At 41.7% G+C, this 22,048-nt stretch overlaps 1 protein-coding gene across 1 annotated transcript in view; it reads left to right on the top strand.

The window, feature by feature from the left end:
- The window catches only part of dpp6a (dipeptidyl-peptidase 6a), a 515,918-nt gene that overhangs the window by 260,897 nt on the left and 232,973 nt on the right, over positions 1-22,048 (top strand). Inside the window, exon 6 of the mRNA XM_072254436.1 lies at positions 19,750-19,802. Within this exon, the coding sequence (XP_072110537.1) occupies positions 19,750-19,802 (53 nt within the window). The remainder of the gene's footprint in view (positions 1-19,749; positions 19,803-22,048) is intronic.

Genomic DNA, 22,048 nt, shown 5'->3' with positions numbered 1-22,048 from the left:
GCTGTACTCACAGAGTAAACAGTAAACCTGGTAATAATAAATACAATGAATACAAGGAGCAGAATGAAGCAAAGATAAATAAGTATCTAGTGCTTAAAAAGGATCTAGTGCTTTAGAAGCAAAGATAGTTGTGTAGATTCAAGTAGCAAAAAAATAAATGCTGAGGTGATACTAGCAGAATAACTGTGAGAGGTATAGTTAAGAATAGAAGAGTATGGCTGTCCCACTGGAAAGGGGGTGCCAAAGAAGTCTCACAGTGGTGAAGAAGAAGCTATTCTTGAGGCTTGGCGTCCAGACTTTCAAGCTCCTGTATCTTCTCTGTTAAGATGAGAAGAGAGAAAATGGAGTGGCCGGGGTGACAGGTATTTGGCTTTGTGGCAAAGTTGGCGAATGATACAAAGATAGGTGGAGGGGTAGGTAGTGCTGAGGAAGCAATGTGATTGCAGCAAGACTTAGACAAATTGGAAGAATGGGCAAAAAAGCGGCAGATGGAATACAGTGTTGTGAAATGTACAATAATGCATTTTGGTAAAAGGAACAGGACCATTATCTAAGTGGAGAGAAGGGTCAAACATCAGAGGTGCAGAGGAACTTAGGAGTCCTCGTGCAAGATTCTCAGAAGGTTAATTTACAGGTTGAGTCTGTGGTAAAGAAGGCAAATGCAATGTTGGCATTTATTTCAAGGGGACTAGAATATAAAAGCAAGGAGATAATGCTGAGCCTTTATAAGACACCTGTCAGGCTGCACTCGGAGCATTGGCAACAGTTTTGAGCCCCATATCTCAGAAAGGATGTGTTGTCGTTAAAGAGAGTCCAGAGGAAGTTCACAAAGATGATTCTGGGAATAAAGGGGTTAACATATGAGGTGCGTTTGTCAGCTTTGGGCCTGTACTCACTGCAATTTAGAAGAATGCAGGGTGATTTCATTGAAAGCTACTCAATATTGAAAGGACTAGATGTAGAGAGGATGTTTCCTATGATGGGGTATTCAGAACTAGAGCGCACAACCTCAAAATTGAGGGGAGACCTTTTAGAAACCATAGAAACCATAGAAAAACTACTGCACAGAAACATGCCTTTTGGCCCTTCTTGGCTGTGCCAAACTATTTTCTGCCTAGTCCCACTGACCTGCACACGGACCATATCCCTCCATACACCTCCCATCCATGTATCTATCCAATTTATTCTTAAATGTTAAAAAAGAACCCGCATTTACCACCTTGTCTGGCAGCTCATTCCATACTCCCACCACTCTCTGTGTGAAGAAGCCCCCCCTAATGTTCCCTTTAAACTTTTCCCCCCTCACCCTTAACCCATGTCCTCTGGTTTTTTTCTCCCCTTGCCTCAGTGGAAAAAACCTGCTTGCATTCACTGTATCTATACCCATAATAATTTTATATACCTCTATCAAATCTCCCCTCATTCTTCTATGCACCAGGGAATAAAGTCCTAACCTATTCAACCTTTCTCTGTAACTGAGTTTCTCAAGTCCCGGCAACATCCTTGTAAACCTTCTCTGCACTCTTTCAACCTTATTGATATCCTTCCTGTAATTTGGTGACCAAAACTGAACACAGTACTCCAGATTCGTCCTCACCAATGCCTTATACAACCTCATCATAACATTCCAGCTCTTATACTCAATACTTTGATTAATAAAGGCCAATGTACCAAAAGCTCTCTTTATGACCCTATCTACCTGTGACGCCACTTTTAGGGAATTTTGTATCTGTATTCCCAGATCCCTCTGTTCTACTGCACTCCTCAGTGTCTTACCATTAACCCTGTATGTTCTACCTTGGTTTGTCCTTCCGACGTGCAATACCTCACACTTGTCTGTATTAAAATCCATCTGCCATTTTTCAGCCCATTTTTCCAGCTGGTCCAAGTCCCTTTGCAGGCTCTGAAAACCTTCCTCACTGTCTACTACACCTCCAATCTTTGTATCATCAGCAAATTTGCTGATCCAATTTACCACATTATCATCCAGATCATTGATATAGATGACAAATAACAATGGACCCAGCACTGATCCCTGTGGCACACCACTAGTCACAGGCCTCCACTCGGAGAAGCAATTCACTACTACCACTCTTTGGCTTCTTCCATTGAGCCAATGTTTAATCCAATTTACCACCTCTCCATGCTACTGAATTTTCCTAACCAACCTCCCATGCGGGATAGAATAGAGGTAAGGGAGAATTTAGAATAAAGGTAAGGGAGAATTTTTAGTCAGAAAGTAGTAAATCTGTCGATTGCTCTGCCAACGACTGTGGCGGAGGTCAAGACAGTGCATATATTTAAGGCAGAATTTGAGGGTTTCCTGCTCGGTCAGGGCATCATAGGCTATGGCGAGAAGGCAGATGTATGGGGTTGAGTGGGATCCAGGATCAGCCATGATGGAATGGCAGAGCAGACTCAATGGGCTGAATGGCCTAATTCTGCTCCTATGTCTTTTGGTCTTATTCTTGATGATAATAAAGAAGATAGAGAAAAATTAACTTTGTCAAAACGTACAGGGAAATGCATCGTTTGTGTCAAATCAAATCTGCAAAGATTGTTCTGAGCAGCCCAGAAGTGCCAGCACCAACCTAACATACCGATGACTCACTTACCCTAATAGTACATCCCTGGAATATAGGAGGAAACCAGAGCATGTGGGGGAAACCCACAGAGTCACAGGGAATAATACAGGCAGCTCCGGGAATTGAGCCCGATCAGTAATCGCTTGCACTGTTAACCATTACTATATCATTATTTTACCAAGGGATATAAATGGCATCATAACCTTAATCTAATTTCTCTTTGGAGCAAAGGTGGATGAAAGGTGACTTGATAGGGATGTATAAAACGATAAGAGGCAAGAATAGAGCAGGCAAACCAACTCCATTTTCCCAGGGTAGTAATGGCTCGCATGAGAGGGTATAATTTCATGGTGATTGGAGGGAAGTATAGGAGTGATGTCAGAGGTAGATTTTTGGCACAAAGAGTGGTAAGTACCTGGTACACACAACCAGGGGTGGTGATAGAGGCAGATACATTAGGGACATTTAAGAGACTTTTAGATGGACACATAGATAAAAAAACAAATGTAGGGGTATGTGGGAGAGAAGGGTTGGATTTATCTTGGAGTTGGATAAAAGATCGACAAGGCATCGTGGGCCAAAGGGCTTGTCCTGTGCTGCACTGTTCTCTGTTCTGTATTCCGATGATAGGCAAAAAGGTCGTTGAGAAGTTGTGGAGAGTAAATGGTTTTGAGCTGTACTGAAGGGCAATAAAATAAGACCACAGTAACTTTCAAAATATAGGTAGAACATGGAACAGTACAGCACATGATCAGGACTTTTGGTCCACAAACGAATTAAACACCTTACTAAGCTAATCCCTTCTGCCTCCACAATGTCCCATATCCTTCCACTATCTGCCCACCTGTTCCCAGGATGAGGCTTGCCTTTCTCCTCATAGAAGAGTCTGAAGAGGATCTCAGCCTAAAACGTTGAATGTTTATTCATCTTCTTAGATGCTAACTGAGCTGTTGAGTTTCATCAGCATTTTTTGTGTATTGCTCTGGATTTCCAGCATATGCAAAATCTTTTGTGTTCATGATTTGCCAATTCATATACTCTCAAACATCTCTGACATATTTGCTTTCACTACAAACCTGGCAGTGCATCCACCATTCCGTGTAAAAACTTGCCCTGCACATCTCTTTTGAACTTAATCCATCTCATTTTAAATGCATGTCCTCTACTATAAGACATTTTGACCCTGGGGAGAAAAGAATGACAGCTATCTACTTTATCTATGCTTCCATAATATTATAATATAATATAGTATTATAAATTAGTCTCCCTTCAACTTTCATTGCTCCAGAGAAAAAAACACGTTAGACCATATGACCATAAGATACAGGAGTAGAATTAAACCATTTGACCCCTTGAGTCTGCTCCACCATTTCATCATGGATGATTTATTATTCTTCTCAAATTCTTCCTTCCCTGTAATGTTTGACATCCTGACTAACCAAGAACCTATTGACCTTGGTGTTATGTTTTGTAACTGCAAAACATTAAGGGAAAAGACGAGAGCCCAGAGATAACTCATGTACGTTCATTTTTACTCTAACCGAGACATAAACATATCACGTGTTGGTGTCATGACGTATGCAATTCACTTATTTTTATATAATGAATTATTTAACTGAACAAGAATGCTTAATCAAACAATATATTTACAATATTACTCAAATTTGACTGAAATATGGAAAATACCCAGTGACTTGGCCTCCACAACTCCTTGTGGCAATAAATTTCAAGGGTTCAGCACCGTCTAGATAAAGTAATTCCTCCTCATTTCTCCTCTGAAGAGAATGTATGTTGCCTCCCAAGTGCCAGGGTCAGGGATGTCACAGATTGGGTCCACAGCATTCTAAAGGGGGAGGGTGAAGAGCCAGAAGTCATGATCAATATTGATACCAACAACATCGGTAGGAAAAGGGAGGAGGCCCTGAGGATAGAATATAGGGAGTTAGGTATGAAGCAGGACCTCCAGGGTAGAAATCTCTGAACTGCTGACTGCTACACTCCAGTGAGGATAAGAAAAGGATGATTTCGCAGATGAATGTGTTGCTGAGGAATTGGTGCAGGGAGCAGGGTTTCAGATTTCTGGATTTTTGGGATCTCTTCTGGGAAAGTATGACCCGTACTCAAAGGATGGATTATACCTGAACCTGAGGGGGACTAATATCCTTACAGGCAGGTTTGCAACAGCTATTGGGAAGGGTTCAAACTAATTTACCAAGAGGATGAGAAATGGAGTGATAGAGCTGCGGATGGGGCAGTTGGTATAGAAACCGAGGCAGTGTTGAGTGAGGCTTTAAGGAAGGACGCATCACATTTTGTGTGTCACCGTTCCCAAGGAGGCATTGTATTGCACAGATGAAGAGAGAGTTTAAAAGAAGCAAATGGGGGTAGTTGGCACATTTTGCACGCCACACTATTCAAGGGGACATTGGATTGCATATAATTTGGAACTTGGCAAGACTTAATAGAAAGAAGTCACGTTTAAGTTGAGCAGCCATTTTATGAGTAGATGAGTGTTACAAGGGGTGATTGATAAGTTTGTGGCCTAAGGTAGAAGGAGTCAATTTTAGAAAACCTAGCAGATTTATTTTTCAACATAGTCCCCTCCTACATTTACACACTTAGTCCAGCTGTCGTGGAAAGTGTCCACAGCAGGGGTGATTGATAAGTTCATGGCCTAAGGGAGAAGGAGATGAGTTATACAGCTCTCATTGCATGCACATGCAGTTCAACTCTGAGTGATTATGCAGGAAGTTTGAAGTTAATAACTCATCTGGGGTGATTGATAAGTTCGTAGTCTAAGGTAGAAGGAGATGAGTTATTAACTTCAAACTTTCTGCATAATTGCTCAAAGAGTTGACCTGCATGTGCATGTAACGAGAGACGTATAACTCATCTCCTTCTACCTCAGGCCACGAACTTATCAATCACCCATCTGTGGACACTTTCTGGAGGTCCAAGATCCGTATGCTCCACGACCGTTGGACTAAGTGTGTAAGTATAGGAGGAGACTATGTTGAAAAATAAATGTGCTAAGTTTTCTAAAATTGACTCCTTCTACCTCAGGCCATGAACTTATCAATCACCCCTCGTAAAGTGGACAGTTAGGCTTTGGTTCATCAAGACTTCAGTGAGGACAGGATTAGGTTGTAGGTAGATCTTCTTTTGTTATTTAGAGTCAAAGTGTCATAGAGAAGTACAGCACAGAAACAGGCCCTTTGGCCCATCTAGTCCATGCTGAAACCATTTAAACTGCTTGCTCCTATCGACCTGCAACGGGACCATAGCCCTCTATATCCCTACATGTACCTATCCAAACTTCTCTTAAACATTGAAATCAAGCTCACTTGGACTATTTGTGCTGGCAGCTCCTTCCACAGTCTCATGACCCTCTGAGCGAAGAAGTTTCCCCTCATGTTCCCCTTAAACTTCTCACCTTTCACCCTCAAGCCATGACCTCTGACTGTAGTCCCATCCAACCTGAGTGGAAGAAGCCTGCTTGCATTCACCCTATCTATACCCCCATAATTTTATATAGCTCTATCAAATTTCCTCTCAATCTTCTACATTCTAAAGGATACAGTTCTAACCTATTTCATCTTTCCTTGTAACTTTATTCTTTCTTTCTTTCCTATTGCACATTTAGAGCAGTGGGGATGCCAGACAGAATAGTGGAATGCTCCTCTTGCAGGATATGTGAAGGCAGGGAGACCTCCAGTCTCCCTGACAACAGCACCTGCAACAAGTACATCCAACTGTAGCTTCTGACAGACTGTGTTAAAGAATTGGAGCTGGAACTGAAGGAAATCTGGTTCTTTCAGGTGGCTGAGAGGTTGATAGACAATACTTTCAGGGAGGTAGTTACACACAAGGTGTAGACTCAGAAGGGAAGCGGGGAGAAGAGGTGAGCTGTATTGATAGGGAATTCATTGGTTAGTGGAGCAAATAGAAGGTACTGTGAATGAGAACAAGATTCCCAAATAGTATGTTGCCTCCTTGGTGCCAGGATTAGGGATATCTTGGATTGAGTAAGTGGGAGAGTGAGCAGCCATAGGTTCTGGTCCATATAGGTACTAATGACATAGGTAGGAAGAGTGACAATGTTCTACAAAGTGACTTCATGGAGTCAGGTGTTAAATTAAAGGAAAGGACCTCCAGGCTTGTGAGTACAATATTGCTACCTCTGCCATGCTCGTGCGGCTAAAAACAGGAAGATCATACAGTTTGACACGTAGCTAAGGAGATGGTACAGGAGGGAGTGCTTCAGATTTTTGGATCACTGAGATCTCTTCCAGGAAGGTCGGACCTAAAAGAAGGGATGGTTTACACCTGAACGGGAGGGGGAAGGTTTGCTAGTGCTGCATGGGGGGTAGTTTAAACTACAGTTGCAGGGAGAAGGGAACCAGAGCACCAGTACAGATAGTGCAGTAGTTCTGAAGAAAGATGTTAAGCCTAGACGCAAAGTCAGGAATCAAAAATTTCACCATGGTGGGACTAATGTTCTGAGCTGCATATACTTCAAAGCAAAGAGTATTGTAGGAAAGGTGGATGAGTTTAGAGCATGGATCAACACATGGAATTATGACATTGTAGCCATTGGTGAGACTTGGTTGCAGGAGGGGTAGGACTGGCAGCTCAATGTTCCAGGGTTCCATTGTTTTGGACGTGATAGAGTGGGAGGGATTAAAGAGAGATAGGGTAGCATTACTAGTCAGGAAAAACGTCATGGCGGTGCTCAGACTGGAGAGCTCATCTACTGCAGGGTAAAAAGGTATGACCACGTTAATGAGATTACATTATAGACCACCCAACAATCAGCAGAATTTCGAGGAACAAATTTGTAGAGAGAAATTTGTAGAGTGTTGCCAGGAACATAAGGTGGAGATGGTAGGTGATTTTCACCTTCCACATATTGACTGGGACTCCCACAGTGTAAAAGGGCTGGATGGGAAGGAGTTTTCAAATGTGTTGAGGAAAGTTTCCTTAATTAGTACATAGAAGTCCCAGCTAGAGAGAGTATGATACTAAATCTCCAATCAGGGAATGAGACAGGGCAGGTGACAGAAGTCTATATAGGGGACACTTTGCATGTAGTGATCATAACTTCATTAGTTTCAAGGTAATTATAGAAAAGGATAGACTGGTCCTCAAGTTGAGATTCTAAGAAAAGCCAATTTTGATGGTATCAGAAAGGATCTGGCATTTGTGGTTTGGAATAGGTTTCTGGCAAATGTGTACTTGCTAAATGGAAGTCCTTCAGAAATGAAAATTTGAGAATACAAAGTTTGCATGTTTCTGTCAGACTGAAAGGAAGGAGATCAGGTTTAGGGAACCCTGGTTTTCATGAGATATTGAAACCCTGGTTAAGAAAAAAGAGTTGCATAGCAGCCATAGTCAGGTAGGAGCAAATAAGGCATTTGAGAAGTATAAAAAATGCAAGAGAACACTTTAAGAAGAAAATCAGGGTGCTAAAAGAAGGCATAAGGTTGCTTTAGCAGACAAGGGGAAGGAGAATCCTGAAGGCTTGTGCAGATACATTAAGATCAAAGGATAGCAAGGAACAAAATTGGTCCTCTGGAAGATCAGAGTGGTAATCTATGCATGGAGCTGAAAGAAATGGGGGAGATCGTAAATGGATTTTTCACATCTGTATTTACTTCAGGTGGACACAGAGTCGACAGAGGTGAGTCAATACTCCAGTGAGGTCACGGATCCTATACGGATTACAGAGGAGCGGGTGTTTGCTGTCTTGAGACAAGTTAGTGTGGATAAATCCTCAGAGCCTGATAATTTGTTCCCATGGACCCTGTGGGAGAGTAGTGCAGAAACTGTAGGGGCCCTAGCAGAGATATTTTAAAAAACCTTAGACACGGGTGAGGTGCCAGAGGTTTGGAAAATAGCTAATGAGGTTCCGTTGTTTAACAGAGTCTCTAAGAATAAGGTAGGAAATTGTAAACTGGTAAGCCTATCATCAGTAGTGGGTGAAGTATTGAAAGGTATTCTAATGAACTGGATATATAAGCACGTGGATAGATTGGAACTGATTTCGTGTAGTCAACATGGCATTGTGCATGCTTGGTCTTGTCAAACGAATCATATAGAGCTTTTTCAGGAAGTTAACAGGGACATTGATGAAGGCGAAGCAGTGAATATTGTCTACATGGAGATTAGCACGGTCTTTGACAAAGTACTGCATGGGAGCATAGTCAAGATGGTTCATTCGCTTGGCATTCAAATGAGGTGGTAAATTGGATTAGATATTGGCTTTGCAGGAGAAGCCAGAGTGGCAGTAGGTGTTTGCCTCTCTGACTGGAGGACTGCGACTACTGGTGTGCCGTAGGGAACGGGACTGGATCCGTTGGTGTTTGCCATCTATATCAACAATCTGAATGATAACGTGATAAACTGGATCAGCAATTTATACTTTACTGTCGCCAAACAATTAGTACTAGAGCATACAATCATCACAGCGATATTTGAATCTGTGCTTCACACTCCCTGGATTACAAATATTAAAAATATTAAAAATATTAAAAATAGTTAAAATTAGTAAATATTAAAGATTTAAAATATAAATCTTAAATAGAAAATATAAAAATGGGAAGTAAGGTAGTGCAAAAAAACTGAGAGGCAGGTCCGGATATTTGGAGGGTACGGCCCAGATCCGGGTCAGGATCCAATCAGTAGTCTTATCACAGTTGGAAAGAAGCTGTTCCCAAATCTGGCCGTACTAGTCTTCAAGCTCCTGAACCTTCTCCCGAAGGGAAGAGGGACAAAAAGTCTTTTGGCTGGGTGGGTCGTGTCCTTAATTATCCTGGCAGCACTTCTCCAACAGCGTGCGGTGTAAAGTGAGTCCACAGACGGAAGATTGGTTTCTGTGATGTGCTGCGCCGTGTTCATGATCTTCTGCAGCTTCTTTCGGTCTTGGGACAGGACAACTTCCATAGCAGGTTGTGGTGCACCCTAGAAGAATGCTTTCTACAGTGCATCTATAAAAATTAGTGAGGGTTTTAGGGGACAGGCCAAATTTCTTTAGTTTTCTTAGGAAGTAAAAGCGCTGGTGGGCCTTCTTGGCAGTGAACTCTGCTTGGTTGGACCAAGTCAGGTCATTTGTGATATTAACTCTGAGGAACTTAAAGTTTTTGACCTGTTCCACTTGCGCACCACCGATGTAAATTGGGTCGTGCGGTCCACTACTCTTTCTGAAGTCAACAACCAATTCCTTCGTCTTGCTGACGTTGAGGGAGAGGTTATTGTCTTCGCACCATGCCACCAGGTTCTTAATTTCCTCTCTGTACTCAAACTCATCATTACCCGAGATACGGCCTACAACTGTTGTGTCATCAGCAAACTTATATATTGAGTTTGATGGAAACTTGGCTACACAATCATGGGTGTACAGAGAGATGAAGATGAAGATGACACCAAGACTGTGGATGTCGTGGACAGCGAGGAAGACTATCAAAGCTTGCAGCGGGATCTGGACCAGTTGGAGAAATGGGTTGAAGGATGGCATGTTGAATTTAATGCACCTCAGTGCTGCACTTGAGTCACTGGGGATTTCAATATGCAGGTAGATTGGAAAAATCAGCGTGGTGCTCGATCCAAAAAGAGGGAATTTGTAGAGTGCCCATGAGATGGCTTTTCAGAACCTCTTGTGGCTGAACACTCTAGGGGAAAGGCAATTCTGGATTGATGCTGTGTAATGAACCAGATTTGATAAGAAAGCTTAAAGAATCCTTAGGAGGCAGTGATCATATGATAGAATTCATCCTGCAGTTTGAGAGGAAGAAGCTAAAGTCAGATTAACAGTATTACAGTAGAGTAAAGGGAATTACTGAGGCATGAGAGAGGAGCTGGCCAAAGACAGCATAAAAGCAAGAGAGGGCATATAATATAGCAAAAAATTAATGGAAAGTTAGAGGATTGAGAAGTTTTTAAAAGCTAACAGGAGGCAACTAAAGAGCATAAGGAGAAAAAAAAAGAAATATGAAGGTAAGCTAGCCTTTAATATATAAGAGTATAACAAAAGATTTTTCAGATATAGAAGAATGGAAGAGAGGTGAGACTGGATATTGGGGCCCCTGGAAAATGATGCTGGAGAGGAAGTAATGGGGGATAAAGAGTTAGTGGACAAACTTAATAAGTATTTTGCGTCAGTCTTCACTGTGGAAGACAGCAGGGTCAGAATCAGATTTAATATCATCAGCATTTGTTGTGAATTTGGTAACTTAGTGACAGCTGTACAGTTCCAGACATGATAATATATAAAAATAAATGAACAAATTACAGTCAGTATATATATGCATATTAAATAGTTAAAACAGAAATAATAAAAGTGAGGTAGTTTTCATGGGGTCAATGTCCATTTGGCAATTGGATGGCAGAGGGGAAGAAGCTGTTCCTGAGTCGCTGAGTGTGTGCCTTCAGGCCTCTGTACCTCCTTCTGAACAGTAACAATGAGATGAGGACATGCCCTGGGTGATGGGGAACCTTAATAATGGATGTCGCCATTACAAGAAGTATGCCAAAATTCAAAAGTGTCAGGGGGGCAGAGGTGAGTGTAGTTGCTATTACTAAGGAGAAGGTGGTTGGGAAGCTGAAAGGTCTGAAGGTAGATAGGTCACCTGGACCACATGGACTACACCCCGGGGTTCTTTTCAATATTTTTATTAGTTTCTACATAGAAGAATACAGAGTACAAGAAAGTATATGTAAAGGTTGAAAAAAAAACTACCAATTACATTATATCTATTCATAATAACAATCTCATTACCCCATATTCATGTAGGTTAGTCAAAGTTATATTGAAATATACTAACTTATTACAAAAAAAAGAATCTAACCCCTACCAAGACCGAATCTGTTTATTGAGGAGAAAAAGGGTAAAATACCTTATCGTATCATAAAAATTAATAATAGCCAACATCTAAATTTAAACAACGAATTGAGGGTTTTGAAAGTCTTGACGAGATTCAGAAATTGAACAACGAATCTTCTCTAAATCTAAGCATGACATAACTTCGCATAACCATTGAGCATGAGTAGGAAGAGAGACACATTTAAACAAAAGCTCCCTCCTAGCTATAAGAGAGCTAAAGGCCAAAATATGTAAATCTGATGTCTTCAACTTGATATCTTGTCCTGCAACAATACCGAATAGGGTCATCAGAGGATTAGGCTTAAAATTGACTTAGAAAAGTAAAGAAAAAGTTGGAAAAACTTCCTTCCAATATTTTTCAAGACATGAACAAGTCCAAAACATATGAATTCATGAAGGTTCTCCATTATTGCATCTGTCACAGTAGGGAGATATATCCAAATAAAAACGAGAAAGCTTATCTTTGGTCATACTCTATGTGCCACCTTAAATTGTATGAAGAAGTGGTGAGCACATAGCGATGGTGTATTAACCAGTTTAAAAATTTCATTCCAAGTTTCCTCAGATATTGATGTCTGTAAGTCTTGTTCCCAGAGATTCTTAATTTTGTCTAAAGGAACATTTCTCATCTTCAGTAACATACCATAAATATTAGATGTGGAACCATTATAAAAAGGTGTCAAATTAAAAATTACATCTAGTAAGTTTTTATCTGAGCTTATAGGAAATGTGCATAATTGAGATCTTAGAAAGTCTCTGATTTGTAGATATCCAAAAAAGTGAGTTTTGGGTAGGCTATATTTAACTGACAATTGCTCAAATGAAAAAAGGTTTCCTCCAACAAACAGGTCCCAAAAACATTTAATACCCAACCTGTCCCATTCTTTAAAAACTAAATCAGTGATGAAGGGTTTAAAAAACATTAGAATAAATGAGACTAGAAAGGGAAAATCTCAATAAACCAAAATGTTTTCTAAATTGTATCCAGATCCTCAGATTATGTTTAACTAGTAAATTATCAGTTAGTTTACCTACAAATAAAGGAAGTGAGGATCCAAGAAGAAAAATAATAGAAAATTTATTAAAAGAATTAACTTCTAAAGAAACCCATACTGGACAGTCTACACGATAATATAATATATCCAAAATGTAAGATATCATATATTAACTGCCCAGTAATAAAACCTAAAATTAAGCAAGGCTAAACCTCCAGATTTTTTAGGTTTTTGAAGATGAACTTTATTTAAACAAGGACGTTTATTTTTCCATCTATAGTAGGATAAAATAGATTCAAGAGAGTCAAAAAAGGATTTACAAATAAAAACGGGTAAAGCCTGAAAAAGATATATAAATTTAGATAGAATATTCATTTTAATAGAATTAATTTGTCAATCAACGATAATGAAAGAGGTGACCAATTTAATAATATCTTTTTTACATGGTTCAATAAAGTAAGAAAGTTTTCTTTAAACAGGCATTTGTAACTCTTAGTGATTGTTACACCCAAATAAGTAAATTGATTCCTACAATTTTAAAAGAAAGATTAGTATTCATTGGTACTAAATTATTTAAAGGAAATAATTCACTGTTATGTTGGTTCAATTTATACCCTGAAAACTGGCTAAAACGGGCCCCAGGGACGTGGCTGAAGAGATTGTGGAGGCATTGTTAATGATCTTCCATAAATCACTAGATTCTGGAATGGTTGCAGAGGACTTGAAATTTGCAAATGTCACTCCACTCTCTCAGAAGGTAGGGAAGCAGAGGAAAGGAAATTATAGGCCAGTTAGCCTGACCTCGGATGTTGACAAGACGTTGGAGTCCATTATAAGGATGAGGTTTTGGGGTACTTGGAGGCACATGATGAAATCGGCCAAAGTCAGCATAGTTTCCTTTTGATGAAGTACTACTTGACAAATCTTTTTAAATCCTTTGAGGAAATAATGGGTAGGATAGACATAGGAGAGTCAGTATATGTTGTTTATTTGGATTTTCCGAAGGACTTTGACAAGGTACTACAAATGAGGATGCTTAACAAGTTAAGACAGCATGGTATTACAAGAATGCTATTAGCATGGATAGAAGATTGCCTGACTGGTGGAGGCAAAGTATGGGAATAAAGGTGGCTTTTTCTGGTTGGTTGCCAGTAACTAGCGGTGTTCCCCAGGATTGGTGCTGGGACCAACTCTTTTCACGTTGTATGTTAATTGAATTCATTGATGGAATTTATAGTTTTGTGACCAGGTTTGCAGATGATACGAAGATAGGTGGAGGGGCAGGTTGTGTTGAGAAAGCAGGGAATCTGGAGAAGGACTTAGTCAGATTGGAAGAATGGGCAAAGAGGTGGCAGGTGAATATATGGTCCTGCACTTCGGTAGAATGAATGAGGCATAGACTATTTTCTAAACAGAGATAAAATTCAGTAATGAGGTGCAAAGGGACTTGGGAGTCCTCGTGCAGAATTCCTTTAAGATTAACTTGCAGGATGAGCCTATGCTAAGGAAGGTAAATACAAAGTCAGCATTCATTTCAAGAGCACGAGAGCATAAAAGGATTTAATCCCGAAGCTTTATAGGGCATCGATCAGACTACACTTGGAGAATTCTGAGCAGATCCACCATTGTCTCAGAAAAAATATGCTGGCATTGGAGAGGGTCCAGAGGAGGTTCACAAGAATGATTCTGGGAATGAAAAGGTTAACCTATGAGGAGCGTTTGATGGCTCTGGGCCTGTACTATCTGGAGTTTAGAAGAATGAGGGCAGATCTCATTGAAACCTATCGAGTATTGTAAAGCTTCGAAGGTTTGGAAGTGGAGAGGATGTTTCCTATAGTGAGTGAGTCTGGGACCTAAAGGTTCAGCCCCAAAATTGAGGGACGTCCATTCAGAAGAGGGATGAGGAGGAACTTCTTTAGCCAGATGGTAGTGAATCTGTGGCTGGGAGGCCAAGTCATTGAATATATTTAAAGCGGAGGTTTTATGCCTGCATGCTGTGTTTTACTTTCCCTGTCAGCCATAGTTATGACATCCTTATGATGTCAGTGCTGGGCCCGCAGCTGTTTACCATTTATATTGATGATTTGGAAGAGGGGATTGAGTGTAGCGTAGCAAAATTTGCTGATGACACTAAACTGAGTGGAAAAGCAAATTGTACAGAGGATGTGGAGAGTCTGCAGAGGGATATAGATAGGTTAAGTGAGTGGGCCAAGGTCTGGCAGACGGAATACAACATTGGTAAATGTGAGATCATCCACTTTGCAAGGAATAATAGAAGAGCAGATTATTATTTAAATAGTGAAAAATTGCAGTATGCTGTTGTGCAGAGGGACTTGGGAGTGCTTGTGCATGAATCACAAAAAGTTGGCTTGCAGGTACAACAGGTTATTAAGAAGGCAAATGGAATGTTGGCCTTCATTGCTAGAGGGATTGAATTCAAGAGCAGGGAGGTCATGCTGTAACTATACAGGGTACTGGTGAGGCCACACCTGGAGTACTGTGTGCAGTTCTGGTCTCCATACTTGAGGAAGGATATACTGACTTTGGAGACAGTGCAGAGGAGGTTCACCAGGTTGATTCCATGGATGGAGGGGTTAAGCTAAGAGGAGAGATTGAATCACCTGGGACTATACTCTCTGAAGTTCAGAAGAATGAAAGGGGATCTTATAAAAACATACAACATTTTGAAAGGGATAGATAAGATAGACGTGGGAAAGTTGTTTCCATTGGTATGTGAGACTAGAACTAGGGGACATTGCCTCAAGATTCAGGGGAGAAGGTTTAGGATGGAAATGAGGAGAATCTGTTTTTCCTAGAGAGTAGTGAATCTGTGGAATTCTCTGCCCAGGGAAGCAGTTGAGGCTTCCTCACTAAATATATTAAAGAAACAATTAAATAGGCTTTTACATAGTAAGGGAATTAAAGGTTATGGGGAAAAGGCAGGTAGATGGAGCTGAGTTTACAGACAGATCAGCCATGATCTTATTGAAAGGCAGGGCAGGCTCGATGGGCCGGATGGCCTACTCCTGCTCCTATTCCTTATGTGCTTATGTTCCTTTAGAATACTTCTTCTTTGGGATGTACAGTATCTATCCTGTGCCTTCTGAATTACTCCCATAAACTACAGCCATTGCTGATCTGCTATCATCCCTTCCAATCAACTTTGGCCAAATCCTCTCTCATGCATCTGTAATTCCCTTTACTCCACTTTAATATTGATACATCTGACTTTAGCTTCTCCCTCTATAAACTGCAGGGTGAATCCTATCATATTATGATCACTGCCTCCTAAGGGTTCCTTTACCTTATGATTCCTCTGTTTTTTTGCTCAACACCCAAATCAGAATTATCTTTTCACTAGTGGACTGAACCACAATCTGCTCTAAAACGCCACCTCATATGCATTCTGCAAATTCTCCCTCTTGGGATCCAGCACCAACTTAATTTTCCCAATCTACCTGCATATTGAAATCCCCAATGACCATCATAACGTTGCCCATTTTACATGCCTTTTCTATCTCCCATTGTAATTTGCCCCCCCACATTCTGGCTACTGTTCAGATGCCTGTATATAACTCCCATCAGGGTCATTATACTCTTGTAGTTTCTTAACTCTGCCCACAAGAACTTGACATCTTCCCTTCCTATATCACCTCTTCCTAAGGATTTGATTTCATTTCTAACAAACAGCACCACTGTGTCATTTCTGTCTACCTGCCTGTCTTTTCAGTACAATATGTATCTTTGTATGTCAATTTCCCAATTATGATCATCTTTCAGCCTTGACTCAGTGATACCCATAATGTCATATCTGCCAATCTCTAACTGTGCTACAAGGGTTAGTCTAACCTCTCCTCATGGCACATGCCTTCTTTCTGCTAAACCCCTTCTGTATGCTTTCCACTGCTTCCAGTTGAAAAGGAAACATTTTGATAGCAGTTGTGATAAAGAGGGGTGGAACTCTGCAGCACAGACAAAATGGGTAAATAATGTCACAAAAAGAGAAAATCTGCAGATGTTGGCAATCCAATGAACACACACAAAACGCTGGAGGAACTCAGCAGGCTAGGTAGCATCTATGGAAAAGGGTGAACAGTTGATGTATCAGGCCGAGACCCTTCATCAAGACTGGAAAGGAAGAGGAGAAGTCAGAGTAAGAAGGTGGGGGGAGGAGAGGAAATAATGTACTTCTATGCTCTGTAGTTCCCCCCTCCCCTTTAAATCCCACTGCTACAGGAGGAATGTGCTTATCAGGAGGACAAGCTCATAACTTTTAACCTCTCAGTCCATGCGAAGAGCTCGCATACTGTGGCAAACCATATATATATGTTGTAACTGGGCTACCTGTCTGGACACGCCCCTCTGCTGACTGCTCCTGTGGCTCCTTCCACAGAGCCTTGAATAAAGGTGATCGCACCATTGCTCCTCCTCCTCCTCAGTCCAGGGGCAGATACTCAGCATGCTGGAGGTCACATTTTACTGCTAATAAAAGCCTTTCAGTATTTACTCTACTTCCAGTCTTTTGGAGTTATTGATGGTGCATCACATACCTGGGTGTTGAAGGTGTGATTTAACAACAGGGCAGCGTGTTAGTGTAGCAGTTACTGTAATGCTATTACAGCACCAGTGATTAACGATCGAGGCTCTTTCCCACCACTGTCCATATGGAGTTTGAACGTTTTCCCATGACCATGTGAGATTCCTCCAGATGTTCCGGTTTCCTCCCCCATTCCAAAGATGTACGGGTAAGGGCTAGTGAGTTATGGGCATGCAAAGTTGGTGCCAGAAGCCTGGTGGCACTTGTGGGCTGCAGGACCGTGCTGGTCATTGATGCAAGTGACGCGTTTCACTGTATGTTTCGACGTATATGCGACGACTAAAGCTAATCTACATTATTTTTTAATCTCCACAGTGGAAGTGCAAGGGGGCAAATTTGAATTATATGGCCAACAGCCAGCTAACAAGGGCACAGGGAAAATTAACTCCTTAATATCTGTTGCTGGTGTTCTGGCTAGTGTATCAGCTGTTCTCTGAGCTGGTCATCCCCCCATTTGAAATGATGAGATCGAAGGTTATGCTGAAATAGTTTGGGGAGTAATTTTAGACCATAAGACATAGGAGCAGAATTGGGCCATTAGGCCCATCGAGTCTGCTCTACCACTTAATCATGGCTGATCCTTTTCTCCCCCTCCTCAACCCTATTCTTCGGCCTTCTCCTCGTAATCTTTGATGCCAAGTCCAATCAAGAACCTATCAATCTCTGCCTTAAATACATCCAATGACCTGGCCTCCACAACTGCCTGTGATAACAAGTTCCACAAATTCACCACCCTCTGGCTAAAGAAATTTCTCCGCAATTATGAAATAGAGTCATCATTATTTCACTTGCCTGCCAATGCTCATCAGATTGTATAATTAATGCACTTGTTTGGCTCTCAGTACGTATATATGCTACCGTTATTGTTGTGAGTGAGAAGGTCTCTAAAATGATGCACTGACGCAGGAATAGGGAATCTGAAGCCAGTCAAAGCTGGTGGCAATTTTCCAACCACCCCCCTCCCCACCTTCCTTCCACATTGCCCAATTGAATAACAGAGCATGATCTAGGAAGCATTGTGTAACGATGTAAATAGTATTTCATACATAGAAGGTTGTTTTAGCCAAGTGAGGTAGTGTTGACAAGCTGCCACTACCTATTAAATGCTTCCAATGATGTGCATCTCAAATCGTCTCTTGACAACCAAGTCCAGTTCCTGGCCTTCATGTGTGGCTTAGCTACTAAGCTTTGTGGAACTGTTTCTACAGAGAGGAGAAGGGGAAAAGGCAGGTTGCTCGTGCCTTAAGACTAGTTGCTTCTTGCTTATGCATCTCGTCATTCGTGGTTGGCATCTCATCTAGGAGAAGGAAAACTCTAATCTCAAACCTCCACTGCTATAGGGGATGGCTTCAGGAGCAAACCCTGAGGAAAATTTCAGAGCTGGAATCCCTAAGCAGTGCAATGCTGGGTTCAATGCTGCCTGGCAACTCCTGCGACACCACTGGTGCGAAACCGTATCGGTCTCTGCCGTACCTTTGGATTCATCAGCTGCATGGAGAGGGAGAGCCTGCTACATGTGCAGCAGCTCCCTCTCCATATTGTACTGCTCTGGCTTGCATATCTACAGCAAGGACGCAATATCCACAGTCAACCCTGACCAACAGAGGGCCTCATGGGCTCCCAGATGCATAGAAGATTCAGGTCTAGTTTCTATCATTTATGGAACATGGATGACAGGAAAATGGATGGCTGTGTGGGAGGAGGGGCTTGGTTGATCCTGGATTAGGTTAAAGGGTTGACACAGCATTGTGTGGCACAGAACCCATACTGTTCTATATTACTATTGCTAGTTTGCAAAATACTTTAGACAATTAGACACAGGAGCAGAAATAGGCCACTTGACCCATTGACTCTGTTCTGTCTTTTCCATCATGGCTGATTTATTATCCCTCTGCTCCTAGACTATTATCACTCTCTGGTCCTAGACTCCCCAACTATAGGAAACTTCCTCTCCATTTTCCACTCTATCTAGGCCTTCCTATATTTGATAAGTTTCAGTGAGGTTCCCCCCCACCCCATTCTTCTAAACTCTAGGCCCAGAACTATCAAATGCTTCTGATACATTAACTCTGTCACCCCAGGATGATTTGCATGAATCTCCTCTGTTCCCTGTCCTTTTTCTTTTGAAATTCAAATTTTTATTATTATTTATTCTTATTTTACAAAGCAGCATGGCATGTCACAGAGCAGATAGAGTACAGCGTATTTACACAGCCATCCCATGGCAGGGAAACAGGTAAAACTTAGAAACAGAAAGAAGTCCTAATTTAAGTTTAAATTAACATACAACCAAAATTGATCCCACGGGTCTTGCACTTTTCCCTCACTGTTAACTCTTCCCAACATGTGTTCATATGATGAAATCTTAATCATTTCCTCAGTCCATTCCTTCACAGTGGGACATCTGGGTTTTTTCCAGTTTTGCAATATAATTCTTGCAGCTGTGATGAGAGCCACCTTTAAAATAGTGAACTTGTCATCGTTTACATTAGATGTTCCCTGTCCGTTAAAATGCATTTGAGAATTTATATAGAGTTGGATTTCAATAAGTCAAAGCATTCAAAAAACAAAGAGACCCTGTGCTCCTCGCAGCCACCCTGTTGCAGGCTGTAGTGGCTGTTACTATAGACAAGACAGCTGTGAATTACTGGGCACCTATACGTTGATGTGACTCTGTGTTTCTTTTTCTTACAGACTCACCGCTATTCCTTCACTGCTCAATACACACTGTGTAACCTACACACATGGTAAGTGGTAAATTTCTGCTAGTGTAATCAGCTGAGTTTGCATAGCCATGGTTGAATAGCCTGAAGTCTAAGATACGTCCATTACTATGGCAGCAGCACCTTTTGCCATGGCGTTACGAAAGCAATTGGTAATTGGTTTAGGTACTGAGATACAGTGAGCTTTGTTTGAATGTCTTCCAGACTGAATCATCCCAGAGCACAATCCAAAATCCAAAAGGAAAAACAATAACAGAATGCAAAACATAGAGTTAAAGTTGTAGTAAGAGTTTAGACAAATAAGGTGCAAGGTCGACTGAGAGATCCAAGAGTCCATCATATTGTACAAGACATCTGTTCAGATGGGCTGAAAAGCTTTGTTTTGCTTGCCATCTGGAGAGATTAGTGCAGACGTAAGAATGTGGTTTGGTAGCACTGGGAAACCACCTCACTAAAGATTAGCTTTATTTGTCACATGTACATCAAAACATACAGTGAAATGCGGCAGTTTGCATGGATGACCAGCATTGCCTGGGGACTGTACTGGCGGTAGCCATGCTTTCAGGGCCAACATAGCTTGCTCACAACTTACTAACCCTATCCCGTATGTCTTCGGACTGTGGGAGGAAATGGAAGCACCTGGAGGAGGCCCACACGGTCACGGGGAGAACACACAGGTGCTTACAGACAATGTGGGAGTTGAGTCCCACGTGGTAATCTCTGGCTCTCCCAGGCGATTGCACTAGCTGCTACAGTACCATGCTTAAGTCAGCTGTGATTGGGAATATGGCATAGACAAGACTAGAACTGGGGCCCAAAACTGTAGGGGGTTACAATTAAAGATCCTCATGTTAATGTTGTGTTGGACATAATTGTTATGCTTGCTTCAAAGGTTAGAGCATGTCAGGTTCAGAAAGATATAAAACTTTGGAACTACAGTTTAGAGTCAAATGCATACCTTCAGCTCGTAAGGACAAATGTTTTGTATCCCAGTGTCCATGCTGAGTCACCTTCTGTCAGAATGACAAGTTGGTGGCTTGAAGCGTAAGCCCCAGTTCCTCTTGCTTGAAAGTCAGAAGATAGTGGGTTCACAACCTGGCCCTGTGGAGAACATGATCAATAATGGCTCCTGAGTGCAGCTGCGAAGGTTGCCGTCCGGTTAGAGAGACAGCCTTTTGGATGAGGTTTCACCTAAGGTACATGGACCGTGGGTGGAGGTGAAGCATCCCAGAGCACTGCTTACAGATGAGTCATCCTCTCACTCTCTCCAGTATCTCTCAACCAAAACAGGTTAAATAAAAAACAGACAATGATAGAAACACTCAGCAGAGTACACAGCATCTACAAGGAATATAGAACATAGCACATTACAGCAACACACAGTAAATGGTGGAGGAACTCAGTAGGTCAGGCAGCATCTATGTAAATGAATAATCAGTCATCGTTTCAGGCCAAGACCCTTCATCAGGACTGGAAAGTAAGGGGGAAGAAGCCAAAACAAGAAGGTGGATGCAGGGAGAGGATGATAAAATAGAAGATGATAGGTGAAGCTACGTGGATGGAGGAAGGAAGATAAAGTAAGAAGCTGGGAGGTGATAAATGGAAGAGGAAGAGGACTGGAGAATAATGAAGCAGGTAGGAGAGGAGAGTTGATCATGGGAGAAAGGGAAGAAGGAAGGGGACCAGGGGGAGGTGATAGATGAGGAGCAGAGGTAAGAGGCCAGAGCAGGGAAATGGAAAAGAAGACAGGAAAAAAATTACTGAAATTTGGAGAAATTGACATTCATGTCTGACGGCAGGAGGCTACCTAGATGCAATATGAGGTTTTTCTCCTCCAAACTGAGAGGGGCATCATCATGGCAGAAAAAGAAGCCATGGACCAACATGTTGGAACGGAAATCAGGATAGGAATTGAAATGGTTGGCCACCAGAAAAGTTCAATTTTTTGCGAATGGAGCTGAGGTTCTCAACAAAGGTCCCCCAATCTACATTGGCTCTCGGTAATGTAGAGGATAAACAACCCCAAGAGATTCACAGATGAAGTGTTGCCTCACCAGGAAGGGATGTCTGGGGCCATAAATGGAGGTGAGGGAGGAGGTGAATGGGCAGGTGTAGCACTTCTGCCACTTGCAGGGATAAGTGCCAAGAGGGAGATTAGTGAGGAGGAATGAATGGGCAATGGAATCGTGGAGGGCGTGATCCCTGTGGAAAATGGAGAGTGGGAGTGGGGAAGCGAATATGTGGTAGGGTGCCGCTGAAGATGGTGGAAG

This window comes from Mobula birostris, chromosome 3, assembly GCF_030028105.1.
Source record: "Mobula birostris isolate sMobBir1 chromosome 3, sMobBir1.hap1, whole genome shotgun sequence".
NCBI lineage: Eukaryota > Metazoa > Chordata > Chondrichthyes > Myliobatiformes > Myliobatidae > Mobula > Mobula birostris.
Note: the sequence above shows the minus strand (reverse complement) of the source record. Positions and strands in the feature narration are given on the sequence as shown.